The following is a 19,245-nucleotide window of genomic DNA, read 5'->3' as shown; positions in this document are numbered from 1 at the left end:
TGATGTACGCCTCTGCTGCATCGAATTCTCTTGCAGCCTGCCTGTCTTCAGGATAAAGTATAAACTTTTGTTTGAAGATTGCTTCATACAACACCCTTCGTTTTTTTGTCTTTCATCTCCCAATCAAGTAAGCTTACAACTCACTTTGAAGTTTTTACCGGTATTAATAACAATGTCTACAAAAATACGGAAGCGCACGAAACGAGGAAGGCTGAGGAACTATAAGCAAGAGATAACCCAAACAGATAGTGATGGAGGAAATACATGAAATACCGATATATTGATATTGCAATATATTGCAAACCTAATTTCGATAAACGATATATATCGCGGGAAATATATCGATATATCGAACGAAAAAATTACTAAAATTGTAATATTCCGTTTTACCATTACCATTACCATCGTAACAGTCAAGAGCATAAATGTAAAATTGTAACAATAAACAACACGTTTTCAATACAATATGATGTAAGTCCTAATCTAAATAAAAATTATAGTGGAGACAAGGGAGCTTAATCCCTTTACACCCACTGTTTCCAAATGGGAACATGCATAATTTACGGCGTAAATGATTTGAGAGGACCAATAATCATCTTATTTGGTTTCTTATGTGTCAATAAGTAGTAATATAAGAAACACCAAAATTTTTAATAAAAAATAATTTGGGCATAAATGGGTTAATATCAATTCTGAAATATTTATATTCCAATCATTGAAAGTGTCTTGGGATCAAATGGGTTAAATGATACAGGCCTAGTGGGAAAGAGTTAAGTGAACTCTACATGGTTGAGCATTTGATATTGGAACACGATTCAATTATTCTAATGTTATAAAGGATTCAATCAAGGACACAGATATTATAATGCTCTATTCTACCTAACAACGTAATCATTTTTAAATATAAGTAAACAGAACTTTTAATTATTTTTAAATGTAAGTAAACCGTGCTTAGAATGTTACAAGTTTTAACAAACTTCACAGTTGATTTGATACAATCCTATAGTAAGTTCCCATTGCAAGTTATTGTTGCACTCCAGCATTCCAAACAGCAATGGTGATGATTATAGGGATAGAATTTTTATGCACTAAAATATATAAGAAAACAGAATGTGAGCACTAGGTAGTGCATAGAAATCATAGACGTAAACAAATGTCACATCGGTATTAAATCCTTGTTTCTCTTTCCATTTCAGAATATAGAAATAAAAGTTTTGATACCCGTTTTGAGGTAAGATGGTTCCCTTTCAAGGTGAGAGTTGCTCCTGCCTTGGAGAACATTAATAACAATATTAAAACAGTCGTAGATAAACCTCCTGTCTGTCTCACGTTCGCACACGCTGCATTTTGAATTTGGTGCTGCATATTAAACAGTTTGAATTCGAATTCCAGTCTAGCCAACTAGAACAAGGTATTGAGTGAGGTTGCACAATTATGTAACTGTCCACCTTCATTATCGCCATCTCTCGGGATTTATTACTATCATCTCCTCTTCTGCTAACAACGCCATATCAGCAAATCTTATCCACTTTATTCTTCGTCCTCCTACCATCATCTCTCCCATATTCTAAAAACAATTCTCACTAAATCCCCTAAGTAAATGTTGAACAGGGTAGGTGATGAAGCAGCCGTCATCAGCACATAGCACCCTCGGGCTAGCGCCTCTTACCCGCGGATAAGAGACTGTACTATGGTGCATCCGTGGTTGCTGGTGGGTATGATCTCTCGCTCTTCCTGCTGCACGACGGGGCATATTATATTGCACCGCTTACCGTTTACCCATTTCAGCGAGTGCTGATGGCCACTGTAATAAAGGGCATCCTTGTCGTACTCATGTCCCTATTACATTTCCTTGTGACATTTCTTCTCCTATCGTGACTTTGATTCGTTTTATATAAAGATTACTGAACAGCCTCCAAAATACAAGCCTTGTGTCCTAATAGGGAAGAGGATGATGATGATTATTAATATTATTAGGGCTAGGATTTTGATGAAATTGCATCTTTTTTCTAGTAAGCCAGACACATAGCTGCTTTAGCATTTATATATTATGTGATAAACTGAGTGTTTTAAAACATATTTGTTAGGGCATTTTTTTTTTGCATTTTTTACCTCTTACAACTCATAAGAGCATTTTTTGTTTTATTCGGTCATTTTTGGAGTATTTTCATTTCATTTTGGCCATAAATCCCCATTATTAATGTAAAGTATTATTTATTTCCTTTGATATTTTCTCTGCATATTTTGTCCATTAATACCCATTATTTTGTACATTATTTTAATCGTTTCTCTACACAAATATTTCATTTTAACGTAGTACACCCCCATGTAATGGGTCAGTCCAACCACCCCTTCGATATAGACTCCTCTATACCTGCTAGTTACGGATAAGAGTGGCCTTGTGGTGGACTACATGGAACTACATCAGCTAAAATAATTAATTAAAGTGTACTACTTAGAAAAATTATGTAAAATTAAATAAACTTGAATGTTGGTACTAGAATATAATTTAATTACTAGTCTAATTATTAATATTCCTACTAAGCCAATTATGTAAGGTCAATTTTTAGGGCATTTTTGAAAGATTTTTAGGTCATAAATGCATTATTTTAGGACATTTTTTCATTATTTATTGGTCATCAAAATCCTAGCCCTGACGATGATGATGATGATGATGATTATTATTATTATTATTATTATTATTATTATTATTATTATTATTATTATTCAATTATGAGTTTAGGAAACTTTCTTTCCGATTATTTATCAAGCTGAAGACGCAACATTTATTCCATAAAAGGGCACATTGTCTGTATCGATATAATTATGCTGCGACATGCGATGGACTCTGTCGTTACTAAATTTTATCTATGAGGTCGAATTCAGTTTCATTTTACTGTTGAGTTGCTAAAGGTCTCTTTGTAGTGATTTTAATTATTCTTGGTGATATTATTAAAAGCAGGCATACAACATCATCTTTATATTGCAGGATGTGTAACTTCTCCTCATTTACCTTAAATTTACAGTTTTTTAATGTTAAGATGACGAGTTCAAGGAACCCAAATTTGTAGATGAGGTGTCACCTTCTTTGACATCTTTGTCTACATTGTTCTTATGACTATGTTGGCATTTTTGCTCAGTTAAATTTTAATAATATTGGAAGTTATACATATACTCTGTTGCCTACAATATGAAACCATGTGGGCTGTTCTATTTCTCGCAAGATTAAACGTGTGTCTCAAAGTATTTCCGTCCGCAGAGCGAAAGCCCACGAAGGGCTAACCCCAACCAGTCGCCTGCAGGTCTCACATTCACATCTCTTAGCAAAATTGAACAAATATCCAACCAGAGTGGAGTTAACGTGTGGATATGAACAGCACGATGATTTCGCTGGCTTTCGAAACCGGATTTCCCTAACTAGTACAGCTCCCTAGTTTCATCCCGATGCTTGTTGGGCGCTGGCTCCATACACTGGACGAAGTTTCGTTCCTCTTGAGGACTCGACCCAGCGCTCATTCCATACATAACGCGGATTCAGGCTTGATGCCTTCGACCAAGACGCTACGGCGCGGTACAATAGAATTAATAAATTATAGCGACGTCGTTGTTTTGTATTGTATTTATTTAGGCCTATATTCCATATTATTCGTACATCGCTTCACAGCTGCAATATGGAACATGTCAAAAAATTTTAATAGTGCAAAGTCTTAATTATAATCACAGTCTGGTTGAAATATACAGGGTGATTCATAAATACCTGTAAAACTTCGTGGGCGTAATGTAGAGGTAAAACTAAAACTGAAATGTTCTATACAACTTTTCCCACAAATCCTTACTTTCATGTTATGATGCAACATGTCCTATCTTTCTAGGTATCAAAAATATGAACCAGTAATGCCTTCGGATGTGTTCCTCAAGAGGAACGAAACTTCGTCCAGCGTATGGAGCCAGCGCCCAACAAGCATCGGGTTGAAACTGGGGAGCTGCACTAGTTAGGGAAATCCGGTTTCGAAAACCAGCGAAATCATCGTGCTGTTCATATCCACACGTTAACTCTACTCTGGTTGGATATTTGTTCAATTCTGCTGAGAGATGTGAATGTGAGACCTGCAGGCGACTGGTTGGGGTTAGCCCTTCGTGGGCTTTCGCTCTGCGGACGGAAATACTTTGAGACACACGTTTAATCTTGCGAGAAATAGAACAGCCCACATGGTTTCATATTGTAGGCAACAGAATATATGTATAACTTCCAATATTATTAAAATTTAACTGAGCAAAAATGCCAACATAGTCAAGGAAAGACATAAGAACAATGTAGACAAAGATGTCAAAGAAGGTGACACCTCATCTACAAATTTGGGTTCCTTGAACTCGTCATCTTAACATTAAAAAACTGTAAATTTAAGGTAAATGAGAAGAAGTTACACATCCTGCAATATAAAGATGATATTGTATGCCTGCTTTTAGTAATATCACCAAGAATAATTAAAATCAGCGACTGTGTTAGATGTTTGTTATTCGTACACTCCACTACAGTTGATTTCGACCTGATAGGACTTCGTTTACTATAGGTAGGTATGTACTGATATTAGAATTTACAGAGCCCGTTCAACTCATTCCGAACTGTTTCACAGCTGTTTTGATGTCACTGCTGTAGTTATGCTATGTTCGGAATTTGAGTGGCATAAACGAGGGCCTTCAGACGACTCCAAAGGTAGAAGTCTGGTGATCTGGCTCGCCAAGCAACTGGTGTTGCACGAACTATCGTACCGTACACAACTGAAGGCTACTGAACTAACGACAAAATGAATGTGTACCTACAGGACGTGGTGACAATAGGAACTGCAACAATGCCATACAACTAAACACACCTACGTACAGTAAACAAAGTCCTATCAGGTCGGAATCAACTGTAGTGAGGTGTAGGAATAAAAATCATCTACTGCAGTCGCAATGTACGCGAACGTGACACAGTCGAAGGCTTTACTGATCCATGTTTTTGATGCCTAGAAAGATAAAGCATTATGCATCATAACTCTGAAAGTAAGGATTTGCGGGAAACGTTGTATAGCCCATTTTAGTCTCATTTTTACCTTTACATTACATCCACAAAGTTGTTACGGGCACTTATGAATCACCCTGTATAAAGAAGAGTTTTACAATATACTAGAACAACACAAGGGTTTAGTATCGATACTTAATACACGACAGAAATATTCATGAAGCGTTGTTGAATATCATAAATTCACATACGGGATAGAAGGTGTGAGTGGTTAGGTACTTCTTTAATTTGGCCCTAAATGATCTTATGTTTACAGCTTGATTTTTTACATCCATACGGAGGCTATTACAAATTTTTACTGCCATATAACGCACTTATGAAAGTCCTTTTTGACGAGTATTTCTCCTATGAAGTATTGCATTAGTTACAAAGTTTCACGATTATATACGAGGAAATTTATTAATTTAAAAATATACCTATAGCCATGGGCATTATTTATAGCTTTTTGAAAATGGTGTTACAAGATTCCCTAAATTTGACACCTACTATTATTCTAATTACTCTATTTTGTTGTAGGAATATACTGTTACTATCTGTAGAATTTCTCCAGCATATTATTCCAAAACACATTACTGAGTGGAACTATGCAAAGTATATTGTTTTTAATGTATTGATATTTACTATCTCTTTCATAGATCTGATAGCAAAACATGCTTAATTTAGTTTGGGGGTAATTTCTTCAATATGTTTTTTCCATTTCAACACATTTTATGAAATTGTAAGCCAAGAAATTTGGTTCTTGTTGTTGTAGTTTCTATGAGCGATCTATTATTAATTATTGCGCTTGAAATTTGAGATGTTGAATTAGGACAGGATTTAAATTGGATTATGTTAGGTTTGTTAAAGTTTAATACTAATTTGGTAGCTGAGAATCAATCGTGTGTTTTGAGGACATTTGTCTCTGTTGAAGATTGGAATGTATTGGAGATATTATCTGTAATTACTATACTTGTGTCATCTGTAAATAATATGGGATGACCTACATCTTTTAGGGTGAGAAGATCACTTATGATCACTAAAAATAGTTCCTTTGACAATGCTCTAAGTCATACAGGTTTCCATTTATCTTTATTTTATCCTTCACTAAGATTGCAAACTGACCTCTTGATTTCGTCTCTTTCATAAACGGTAGTAAAATCTTTCTTTTATTCCTTCCTTCCACACTGCAGTCCTGCTCAAATTTTAAGTTCATACCTCTCAGCATATTCAAGTGAATCAAGATAAATATTTTTGTCCTCATACTTGTAAATTTGACTAGTATCGGACGGAAGTAAATCCCGGAAAGACAAAGTATATGATTTTGTCCCGTGACCAGAATATTGCACGAAATGGAAATATATAAATTGGAGATTTATCCTTCGAAGAGGTGGAAAAATTAAAATATCTTGAAGCAACAGTAACGAATATAAATGACACACGGGAGGAAATTAAACACAGAATAAATATGTGAAATGCCTGTTATTATTCGGTTGAGAAGCTTTTGTCATCGAGTCTGCTGTCAAAAAATCTGAAAGTTAGAATTTATAAACAGTTATATTACCGGTTGTTCTGTATGGTTGTAAAACTTGGAGTCTCACTTTAAAAGAGGAACAGGGATTAAGGGTGTTTGAGAATAAGGTTCTTAGCAAAATTGTATTTGCGGCTAAGAGGAATGAAGTCACAAGAGAATGGAGAAAGTTACACAACGCAGATCTGCATTCTTCACCTGACATAATTAGGAACATAAAATCCAGAGATTTAAGATGGGCAGGGCATGTAGCACGTATGGGCGAATCCAGAAATGCATATAGAGTGTTAATTTGGAGGCCGGAGGGAAAAAGACCTTGGGGGAAACCGAGACGTAGATGGGAGGACAATATTAATATGGATTTGAGAAGGTGAGACTGGATTAATCTTGCACAGGATAGAGATCGATGGCGGGCTTATGTGAGGGCGGCAATGAATCTGCGGATTCCTTAAAAACCGTAAGTAAGTATGTAACCCACGTTTTCAGTCTGGAGTAGCATAAGATGTCGCTATAGATTAAAACACAGCTTCTCTCATAAATACATTTCATAAATGCAGTAATAAGAAATAACCACAATCGGGAAACAATAATTTCATTTGATGCTCCAAAATTTAAAGGGCAAAAAACGGTACATGTTTTCCATCGATATAAATGCTGTAAGTTGCACCCACATATATGTAACAAAAGTAGGAAAACGACATTAGTAGAAATGTAATTAATACATGTGATATAAGCGATTCTAGTAAAAAGTGTATTGAAAATTATTCATTTTACTACATATTATACATTTCAGAATTCCGCAACAATCGGTTGTTTCACAATCTTACCAACTGCATTACCTTTTACAGTTTGCTCTCGTGAATTAGTATCCAGATGATAAACGTAAATGTACTCACTTACAGTACTCCCAAAAACAAGATAAATTATATCCATGATTGCACAAAAAATTCGATTTAATGTCTCAAAAAAAAAAGACGCCTAACTGCACATAAACATTTTCTTGTAGTAAATAAATGAACCGATTACCTAGAACATTTACAGTCCAAGAACAAAAAAGAGACGAAGATCAAACGCAGATGCGTCCAGGATGTAGAGAACGACCTGATGAGATTGTTTTAAGGAAATGTAGACAGTGGGCACAGGACAGAAACGAGTGTTTTGAGCTAATAGGAATGCCTAGATCCCTCATGGACTGTAGCGCCAGGGGAGAATGGATAAGTAAAGGAACGTAAATAATTCTGCAGAAATTCAAATTCAAATAAAATAGCGGTACACATTTGGTCATGGTTTATAATGTAATATTATTTTCCTATGAAGAAAAATAATTTATATTTATTAAACATATCAAAAGATTTTAGTGTTTTGCGATGAGGTTCCAAGCACTTATTGAACAGTATTGTCATTCGAACTATTGCAGAACATAACGAAATTCACTCCCACATAAAAGGAGAGTTTAAAACTAGTTTCGTTAATCCTTTAAGAAACAGAGACTCTTTCTTATATAAATTGCCAGAGGAGGTAAAACTTGGATCAAAAGCGCGAACCAAAAATATAAATAAATAAATATTATTATTATAACTGTTTATTGTTCTTCGAAATATTTTCTCTGACACAAACTGTACTGTTATTACTCATGCAAAAATAAAAAAATCATTTTGAATAACACTGTTCTACAAAAAAAATGAAATTCATTTTTCTGGGTATAACATTCTTGATTAATATGGAAATTTACCTCCTGAATTCAAATCAGTAATTAGTTTCTCTGTGTCACGCATAGTTTTCAAGTTATATGCAATTTCATTTTTTAGATATTTTTCGTTTCCACACTATGTATTTATGTAGGCAAAACATGTAAATATTAATATTTTAGTAACTTACAAAATTATTTACAAACATTTTATGCACTATAAAACAAAAAATAATACAAGCCTTAACATAATAATTATATTATATGGAAAAACATATTTAAGATTAGAAAATATGAACAAAATACACTTTTTCTTAAGAATTTAAAATTCTTATTTTTTTCTCTTTTGTTCAATTTTGCAGTCTCTAATAATGTTCCAACAGTATTCAGAAGCATCGCAGGCATCCATTTCCCTTCATACCGCTTTTCCATGGACATTATATCTTTATGGAGCCTTTCACCATGTTCGTCAGAGACATCACTGCAGCTCTCAGGAAAATAATGTATATGTGAATCTAAGAAATGCACTTTTAAAGACATGTGACATCCTAGATCCCTATATGAATTTCTCATTTGTTGAACCAATTGTTCGAAGTCGTTAGCTCTCTTTCTTCACAGAAAATTGTTGCGTTATATTTTTTAAACAAGACCACGCTCTTCTTTCTTTTGGTGCAAGGCATTGTTCAAAATCTGAGTCCTTCTGAAGTTTTCTAATTTGGGGACCCACAAACATGCCCTCTTTTATTTTTGCTTCATAAAGACGAGGAAACTTTTTTGAAAGGTACATAAATTCTCTTCCAGGTGTGTTCATGCCCTTAACAAATTGTTTAATAAGGCCTAGCTTGTTGTGAAGAGGAGGCAGCAGAACTTCTTCACTGGCTACCAATTTCTCATTCAGTATATTTTTTTCTCCAACTTTCCACTTAAGTTCAGGCCAAACCTTTCTTTTATAATGGGAATTCCTATCGCGAGTATCTCACCCACACAGAAAGCATCCATATTTGGTGTAGCCTTGTTGCATACCTAACATCATGGCAACTATTTTCAAATCACCACACAATTTCCACTTATGCTCATTATATTTGATTAATCTCAGCATATTTTTCAAAATATCATATGACTCTTTAGTCATACTTGCATAGGCAACTAGGACAGAAGGCATTATGTTCCTATTGTGGAGGAGAACTCCCTTTAGACTGTATTTTGAGGCATCTATAAAAAGTCTCCAATCCTGTGGCTCGTATTTGAAGTTCAAAGTCTTCATTAGATCACAAACATCATTGCAGAATGTCATCATTGAGTTGAATTTTGCATATGCAGAAACGATATTTCATGTAAACAAACAATATTCACTACCTCTAACAAGAATTCCAGGTTAAATTCAAGATTTCTCTCTCTCTCTTTTTCTCTCTCTCTCTCTCTCTGTTAGAATCTATTTTACTTCTATGATTTAAGAGGTTTCTGTAAAAGAGAAATATGTGAAGTTTTACATATTTTATACACCACAGATGTCGGAATATTATAGTTAATAATGAATATTTACTCGCATGATAAGGAATGTCTCCACCATCCGAATAATGCCAGATTAACATGCTATAAAATTCAATTTTAAATCCTGCAACAATGACTTGCTTATTAACATAAAATTTTACTAGCAACAGGAATGCCACAATTTGAAAATGAAAACAAATGGAGCACAAACTTAGCTGCTGGCAACTGTTAAGCAAAGTTCACCATCTTTATCACAAACTTAAAATGTCAGTTAAATGAGACGTATATTCTCGTATAACTAAAAAACTGTGCCTGATAGCGAATTTCTGTTTTCAGATTTGAATTTTCCATATGAAAATCCTTTGGAAACACATATTCATATACACATTTTCATATAAGGAAAATGACCCTTGTAGAACAGTGTAATCAGCCATTTGTGTTTTTTTTTTATTTCAAGTAAAGTCTTTACTAAAAATTATATATCATATTCTCTACATCATTCAAAATAAATTGACTCGTAGATAGTGGATATAAAATGCATCTATAGTTTAGGCCAACTCTTTGCAGACTGAAAAACAAAGAGAAAGAGATTAAGAAAGCAGACGGCTTGTTCGAAACTGCTTTTTGTGTGTGGGGTATTCTTAGAATATAAATTTCCGTCAAAATATCGAAATCAATTTCTCTGCTGTAACACAATACTTCATTTTTACATTTCAATTAATAAGAAAATAATTAGAATCCACAAGTGCTGGTGTTCCTTTGTCTATACTAGTTCACAATTCTCATACTTGAAGGATTTCAGATCCCTATATTCAAAGTAATGGATAGAAATTTGTCAAACACGATATATCTTGGTTATATCAACAATTATGGAAATGCCACTTGACTTATGATCACAGGTAAGAAGTTCGTACCGATACTGTTAAGTTGTGTGAGCTTGAACTACACAGAGTAAACCGTAAGCGTTTTTGCTTCCTTTCCGAAATAAAAATTGTTTCATACAATATGAAACATTTCATAGCATATTTTGGGAAAGCCGTTCATTTAATTCCCAGTATGCTTAGTCAATTTAAGAGAGCATTAGATTATGATAATAAATGCTTTAAAGAATTTTAGTTTTTTCCTTTAAATTATCATCATTTTATAGGCTGGAAACATGAAGCTCTGCATCAATATTTAAGAGGATGAACATGTGGCCATTATACGGTATGAAAAAGTACATTTTTTTGTATTCAGACTGAGGTTTAACTCAAAACCACCAATCTCCGATGTACGCCTTTTTTACCCTCACCATAGACAAAAGCAAGCAAACACGTGTTTGTCGACACTGAAACCTTATCGAGTGTTGATGTAATATAATACAGATACAATTGCATACAACAGACAATAGGTATCCTGCATAGAATTATCATGTTGAGCTCTCCTCATTATTTCAAGTGTTATGAAGTATTACATCGACATAGAATAATACCTATAGTTGATGGAAAAATGATAAGAATTTTAGACATTGTGTAGTTATCACTGAAGCTAAAATTCATAATATTTAAATAGATAATACATGGTCATTCGAAAATTAGTGGAAACACTTTCGTTTTTATTTATACAGGATTAACATAGTTTTTGTTCTTGCAAGTAATCTCCTCCAGTATCACGTACTCGTCGTCACACGCCTGGAAGATTACGAATACCATCATTGCCCTCTCTAGTCATGGCCCGGCCCTGGTAAATGTGGCAACGCCGCAGCCCGTCCTATCAGCTCAGCAATGTACAGGGACATCATTTTATTTTTACTAACATTTCTAATATTAACCTGGCTATACCTTTGGCTTAAAGGTTGTGAACCGGAAACACCGTTTGATACCCCCTTCCACTCACTGGAGTTCTATGATATTGGCGTAAGATACAAACAAATCACTTTTCTAGGTATAGGAGGGATGAAAAGTAGTTCATTCATTTACGTAAAGTAGGAAATATCGTGATTTTGAGGTTGATAATTTTCATTAGGTTTTTCTTTAATCAAAATACAGTAAATTATTAACAATAAGTGTTTTTACTCTCGAACTGAGCTGCCCGTTCGGCCGTATTCATTATGCAGCGCATATTATACTGTCTATAGCACATTAGCGTACAATATAGAGAATGAAGTTAAATTGAAAAATAATCATAATATGGGTATTTAAACACATATTTGAAAATGATGGCCGTTCATTTCTATACAGGTTTCAGTTCTTTTTTGCATATTATCGCACTATATACTATTGTACCTAACTCCAATTACCAGTTTCGTCTTTCGTACTACTAACTCATGTTGAAATAATTGTGTACTTACTCTATAAAAGAGTACCTTACGTACTGTATATTCAATCTTCACTTCTGCCCTATCCGAAAAGATAAAATTATTCAGACATGCTATTTATTGTCCGTTCAAGTGGTTTTGTCGAGGATCGTAGAAAGGAGGGAAATCACGTGACAGTTAATTACTTAACGAGGCCTTTTTATTTAAGTTATTTTAAACAGTTATATAATATTACGTAGACGTCCAATTCCTAACAGAAATTAATGTTTTCAGAAAAGTGCTAAGACAGCCCAGCCACAAAGGGACGGGCAGAAGTGGGTGGGGGAAACCGGGATGCGACGTAGGCAAACGGACGACAGTACCTGTGCGAGAATATGATTCAATAATGAAAGCGAACATATTTCTGGAACGTATTATACTCACTAACTCAGTACTGTTTGTGTTTACTAAGACCGTAAGGCGACTTTGACTGTATGCGCTTGGTTCTGTGTGGAGAACGGTTGGCAGTTCACAAGTAGAGGGGGTGGGAGTGAAGTACATTCAAAAACTCAGGTACAATAAAAATTGAAGTAAAAATAAAATGATGTCCCTGTACAATGTGTTTCAGTGTAAGGCGCTCTCCTCGCTTGTGCAATTGCGCCTATAGCTATTTCCATTGCTATCATGTCTGTGATAACATAAACTTTTCATAACCTTGACAGATAGATTACGTAGTCTATGTGTAGTGCCGAGCTGCTTAAGTAACTACGATAAGACAATAGAAGCAGGTTAATATTGTAAGTAGTTTCTGGTTTCCTACAGATCCCAAACTACGCAGTAATTGTATTCGTTGGGCTCCACGTGCAGACTGGCCACCAACCAACAGATCTATGGTATGAAAGGAACATTTTCAGGAAAAGTGACTTGAGCTTTGTTGAGAAATACACCGCCAAGACGAAAAGACGAATTTTCGTAAACGTAATCATTCAATTCCGAATGTTTTTCCAAATTTTCCTTCACATCTAAGCGGTGTGAGTGGAACCAAATGGAAAAATCCGTAACAGAGGAGAGAAGAAATTGACAATCGCCTTAAAAACCGAAAGGAGAGAGACAGACAAAGAAAACCGTGTGTAGTATTTTCCTATTTCTTCGGAAAATGTATCAAAGAAACTATCTAAAAAAGACGGGTCACTATTTAAAAACGAATCTTGTTGAACAGTTTATGAACTAGACGTAATATGAATAACTGATGCACTGTACACTTATACTCCCATTTTTTCTCCATTATCTGTCGAATACAAAATATCTGATCAATAGTTCATCTATCTATCTACATATGGAGTTAATCATCTCAAAAGAATATTGGACAAAATTTTGTACGACGTCAACAAAAGTGATATTCCTCGAAAGTTACTACAGTTACTCTTGTCCCCCTTCTTAAAGATAGGTACAATTATGGACTCCTTCCATTGTACAATTTCCTTTTCCCAAATAGCAAGCACAAGCTTATAAATTTCGTTAGATAATGCGCTTCCACCCTCTTGTATTAATTCTGCTGGAATTTGATCGCTACCTAGAGAATTATAATTTTTCAGATTTTCTATCGAAATTTCGATAATAATAATAATAATAATAATAATAATAATAATAATAATAATAATAATAATAATAATAATAACAATTTTAGTAGGTTATTTTACGACGCTTTACCAACATGTTAGTTTATTTAGCGTTTGAATGAGGTGAAGATGATAATGCCGGTGAAATGAGTCCGGGTCCATCACCGATAGTTAATGTGTTAAGCACTTAACGCCCGCGAATTGCATATTTTTTTGCACAATTATAATTTACGTATTTATTTTATTTATTATATGTATATTTAGTTCTTTATTAATTTTGAACTGAGCGTTTGTCATTTTGTTAATGGCAATGTGTAATTTCTAGGTGACCATGTTTTCATCTTTTTCTGTTTCATATGTTGAATACGACCAGGGGCGGCCCGTCCTTATGTGCTGCAGTGCTACAGCACAATGATAATTTTTGCTCAAATAAAGTGTTTGCAATACCATAGTATTTGATCTGTCATTTGACAATTTCCCGTTGTTATGTTCATGACGCGTTATGGAGTGTTTAGTCTTCGCTCTTCGCTCTTTGGTGCCTCAGGGGGTTCGTTGTGCTACTCAAAACTTACATGAAAATGTAGACAGTTAATGCGCATGTGCGAAGCTGAAATAACTGCTCTGATTGGCTATTTTTACGCGGGGAAGTGCTGTAGTCAGCTTCAGCACAACACAGCTTCGAGATTGCAAAAGTAAAGCGTAAGGAAAGAATGCTTGTTTGTGGAGGAACTCGGAACTATGTACAATGTATTTGGTAATTCAAATGTTCGACTGCTGCTGCCATCTACCAATTTTTTTGAGGTTCCTCCTGAATCAGTCAGCAAGCGAAGGAAAATTGAATCCCAGAAAATTGATGCCAAGGAGGTATGTAACCGTATAATTCAGGAAACTACTCATCGTTTCCAATCTTTAAGCTATCTAGACGCAACAAAATTGTTAAACAGCGAATTTTTTGACAATTTTTTGCATAATTTTCCTGAACGCGAACTTGAAGTTGCTGTCAACAGCTATACTGTAACTGAACAAAAGAATGTTAAAGACACAACTTGGAGTTCTATACGGAAGATCCGACTTCCGAAATATAGATGGCTGTTCAATTGTTACAAAACATAGTTTTTGTATTGATACGTTGACGCAATTTCAGAAAACACATCATTATCACATGTCCTTCTCTAGTTATCATTTTAGCACCATTACGTAAAGAATAAACAGTTAGTATATAAACACACAGATAGCTCCTCGAAAAGTTACTCGTCTCAACATTGCCTGTCTATTCAGCCGTCATGTTCCAAGGAAAGGTAGATATATATTAGTTTTGTCTATGTAACTTCGATATGTATGCTTCTTGACAATATTTTTAAACTTTGTGTAAGTTTGAAAATCCTACTTTAGGAATCAGTTACATTTTACTTTGTTCTATATTAAGATAGAACTACACGTATAACAATCATACAGTTTATGTCTTCGAGTTTTGCTGTGATCTCAACAGCCCTATATTTTTCGAAACACGAAAATCTTGCATGGAAAGCTGTTTTGTACCGTACTCTTTATCTCGTTGTTCAAACGTAGCAGGCCTAGAATTAGTATATTGTAAGGAAATGTATGAAGACTATGTGTAACATAATTATTTTACTATGAACAATGTATAACGTTATATACAGAAAACAATTATTCTACACTGTTATTAGTAGACTTCGAATTTTAGGTAAAAACATATTTTAATCCTTAAATGATAAGCGCATAAACACTAGCAAGTACACGTTACATAGAAAACTGTGCCTAAACTGATATATTTATAGACCCTGAAAATAACTCTTTTGACGATAGACCTAATTTTGCCTATGTGGCATGTCTTGTCCCTGAAAGACAAAAAAAAAAAAAAAAAAAAAAAAACACACACCCACTTGTTTTCGAAAATTTTTATTGAAAAATCCAAAATATATTTTTCAGTTTGTATTAATTTTTAACTAAGACTGTATATATCAGATTCGGTGGCATGGTCGAAGATTTTTATATAACTTTATAGCATTTTGAGTGCTGCGACGCACAAAAATAAGGGCCACACACGCTGTTTTGGGAAAAGAGAAAGTGCACTCAACTATCCCTTCTGTCTGGTACCTATTTATCTCTTGCAAACAAAATGTGCATTCTGTCTTAAATTCCCGAAGTGTGAAGTGTGGTGTGTGAAGAGATGAATAAAATGAATTGTGCCATGCCAAAAATTATGACTCCGAAACCTTCTCCAATATATCACTGGCTGAAAGAATTTCCAAACTTGATGTCGGATGGACAGTCGCAGAAAACAAGTTTAAGCATTCAAACAAAAATTGTTGTTTTGATTTATACCAGTAGAGACTGCTCATGAGCCAGACGAAAGTTCAATTTCATTTGTTGTATTATTTTTTCGCTCCTTTCAGGGATAAATAGCATAATTTTCTCCTTTAAATTTTAAACCAGTTTTGTCGTAGGAGAGCATACTAACTAATGAAGCGAAAGTGATTTCTTGAGATTTAATTTCAAATTTGCATTACTAAAATCTTATTGTAAATCCGAATTTTTAAATACATAAAAAGTTTTTAAAATTGTGTCTGGTTATTTAAAATATGGAACCCTTTACATAATCTGTTAATCAGTTCGTTTTTTGTTTTCTGTATGAGTGTAGGTTATCTATACTAATAATAAATCTGTAGCAGAAATTTTTCTGGTAATTTTCGATTTTCCAAAAATAATTGGTCCTAACATATATATAATTAATCGCCCTGAAACCGAAAATCGCTTTTTTGACATTTTTGTTTGTATGTCTGTCTGTCTGTCTGTCTGGATGTTTGTTACCTTTTCACGCGATAATGGCTGAACCGATTTATATGAAAATTGGAATGTAAATTAAGTTCGTTGTAACTTAGAATTTAGGCTATATGGCATTCAAAATATTTTATTTAAAAGGGCGGTTATAAGGGGGCTTGAATTAAATAAATCGAAATATCTCGCTTATTATTACTTTTCATGACAAATATTGAATAACAAAAGTTTATTTAAAAATAATTTCCGAAAGGTTTTATTCCATGCAAAATTTTGATAGGACCGATATTTAATGAGATAAATGAGTTTCAAAATTACAATAACAACGCCATCTAAGGCGGTGTAATGAAATAAAAAAACAAATGACTTCGTCTATAAGGGGCCTTGGACAGCAACAATCGAAAGCTATGAAACATAGCCTACAGAAAATGTTTCTGTGTTTGTATGAAGTAATGTCGGAAGCTAAATTAACCGATTTGTATAATTCATTATTAATTCACCATTGGAAAGTGTAGTTTCTCTAGATGGACATAATGCTATAATGTTATTACAGTAAATTCTGAGTGAATCGAGGACAGGTAAGATTAAAATAGCTTCTTATGCACAGAAAACTTGATAGGCTATTCTGTACATTCGTTTCCTGTATTTCCTGAAATAATTTTTATGACCGAATGAGTGGTCTCTGGATCAAAATGATCGCATTTTAATTTTTTAAAACAATTTAAATTAAGTAACATAATAAACAATATATCCTTCTATCAAACACGAATGTCCCCTGGATCAAATGTCCTATTTTAATTATGTAATTACTTTATATTTATTTCTAACGGGTGCAGCGGAGCGCACGGGTACGGCTAGTATAAACAATAAAATCTCACTTAACTAAACATGTGCAGATCCTACACACCAGGACAACGTGGAACAAAAAAATTAATTGAAACAGTTTCTACTAACCCAGAGATTAAATAATACGTGAAAACAAAAATTAATTTCATGCTGAACTATGTCCAGCCATCGTCGCAGCAAATAACTTGTTTAACGCCCTTTAGAATTCTCTTTTTAAAGGATTTTTTTAAATATTGCCATAGAAAAATTCCATCAAATTTAATTATGTCCTTAGTAAGTAAAGAGAGGCTCTGTGCAGAATTCATCCGGATATTGGCGATTCACATGTCTGGACGGCTCTTGACAGCATGAGATGGTAGATAACCTATTTAGGGTAGAGTAGCATAAATCGCTTCATGATATAGCTGTCTGAAATGGTTTCAACATAGAAAAATCTAAAGGCTGGGCCTCTGAGTATTATGACGAGGAAGCTGAAGCAGGAGCACACCTTTTTCCCGAGATAATCTAGCTTCTACATTTTTGGAATGGGAATGCTAGTTTATAACAAGTTACTGTAGTATTGTGGCATCTAGTGATATTGTTAAAATCTACCATATGAACTTCCACCATATCACTTGATTTCAGCCACTTCTTCGTTTCTGGAGCGTGGTGATAGTGTATCTAATATAATCGCTCAGGTGGATGTATATTTAGTTAACAATTTGTAACTAAATAACGGATTTGTATGCAAAGGAATCCATAATCTTAAGATGTTATTGGTTTAAAGAAATATTAAAGAACATTTAACTTAGTACGATTTTCAGATATGTGGTGAGTATAGGCTAGAATGTAGGAAATAACTTCAGACGTAGTTTCTCAATTCGCACCACTTTGTAGGTGCCTAATTCGCACTGGTGCGATATGAGCAACTGTAGCAATTCTAATTGTACAAAAGAAGTTCCCAAAAAATTTAACTAAACGAGGAACGCATCATCAAGTGGTTAATAATGGCGTTAGTACAACAAGTGTGTGTCGTACAAGCGCACCAGGTATTTTTTGCCACCTATGGTAATTTTTAAACGTCAAACAGTCCATCCTACATTATCAGCTGGTGCTCCTCCAGGATCGTTAGTTGTTTGCTCAGAGTCAGGTTACATCAACAGTGAACTATTTGTCGAATTGTCAAACATTTTATTTGCCTCTCAAACCTGCCATAGAAAAAAGTGCTGCTTCTGTATGTCCACCGATACGACCCATTCCAAAAATGTAGAAGCTAGATTATCTCGGGAAAAGGGTGTGCTCCTGTTTCAGCTTCCTCGTCATAATACTCAGAGGCCTAGGCTTTAGATTTTTCTATGTTCAAACCATTTCAGACAGCTATATCATGAAGCAGTTCTTAGGTGGCTTCGAGATAATCGTGGAGAAAAGGTGACGCACTACCCGGCCTCGGAACAATTTTTCCCTTGAAATTATTCAAATCTGCTTTACAGGAAGCTTTACCTGAAAAGATTAGATTTGCAAGGTGACGCAGTTTACAGTCTGAACTGCCTGGTGAAGCAAATAGCAAATGTGTAACAATAAAAAACGCATTCAGGCAGTTTAAATGTTAGGTAATTTATGCTCTATTTTTATTGCATTTGAATATGCGTTACTCTCTTTCATTAATTACAATAAACTTGTAATTTGCATTTATTACATTATTTATATTAAATACTGTTCAATATGTTCAATATTAAAAGCCTTCCTTCATCCTGTTCCCTTCAGATAAAGAGGTGTGATTTAAGAAACCGCAGGTGCTATTAATTTAGGAAACTAGTTGCCTAAATGGCACCACTGACAAGTGTTTCGAAAATGTCATTCTAATTTTAAAATATTAAATTAAATTCACATGAAAGGTAAATGTTCTGGGAAAGTATCTCTGTAAAGGAATGCAGAAAATAAAAACTGTATTCTTCAATAAAAATTATAAATGCTAAAGTG

The 19,245-nt window shown here is 34.3% G+C and overlaps 1 protein-coding gene across 3 annotated transcripts in view; it reads left to right on the top strand.

Annotated features, from left to right (window-relative positions):
• Window positions 1-14,360: 14,360 nt before the first annotated feature.
• LOC138715007 (trypsin epsilon-like) overlaps window positions 14,361-19,245 on the top strand; it is a 50,353-nt gene continuing 45,468 nt past the window's right edge. Inside the window, exon 1 of one of the 3 annotated variants that reach the window (XM_069847383.1) lies at window positions 14,361-14,505. In XM_069847383.1, the coding sequence (XP_069703484.1) occupies window positions 14,380-14,505 (126 nt within the window). In that variant the 5' untranslated portion in view covers window positions 14,361-14,379. Of the gene's footprint in view, window positions 14,506-14,842; window positions 14,940-19,245 lie in introns of those variants that run through there. The other 2 variants (XM_069847381.1, XM_069847382.1) reach the window with 2 other exon arrangements.

The sequence above is a fragment of the Periplaneta americana genome, chromosome 15 (assembly GCF_040183065.1).
Source record: "Periplaneta americana isolate PAMFEO1 chromosome 15, P.americana_PAMFEO1_priV1, whole genome shotgun sequence".
Lineage (NCBI taxonomy): Eukaryota > Metazoa > Arthropoda > Insecta > Blattodea > Blattidae > Periplaneta > Periplaneta americana.
The sequence above is the reverse complement of the archived record's forward strand: the minus strand, read 5'-3'. Positions and strand labels throughout refer to the sequence as shown.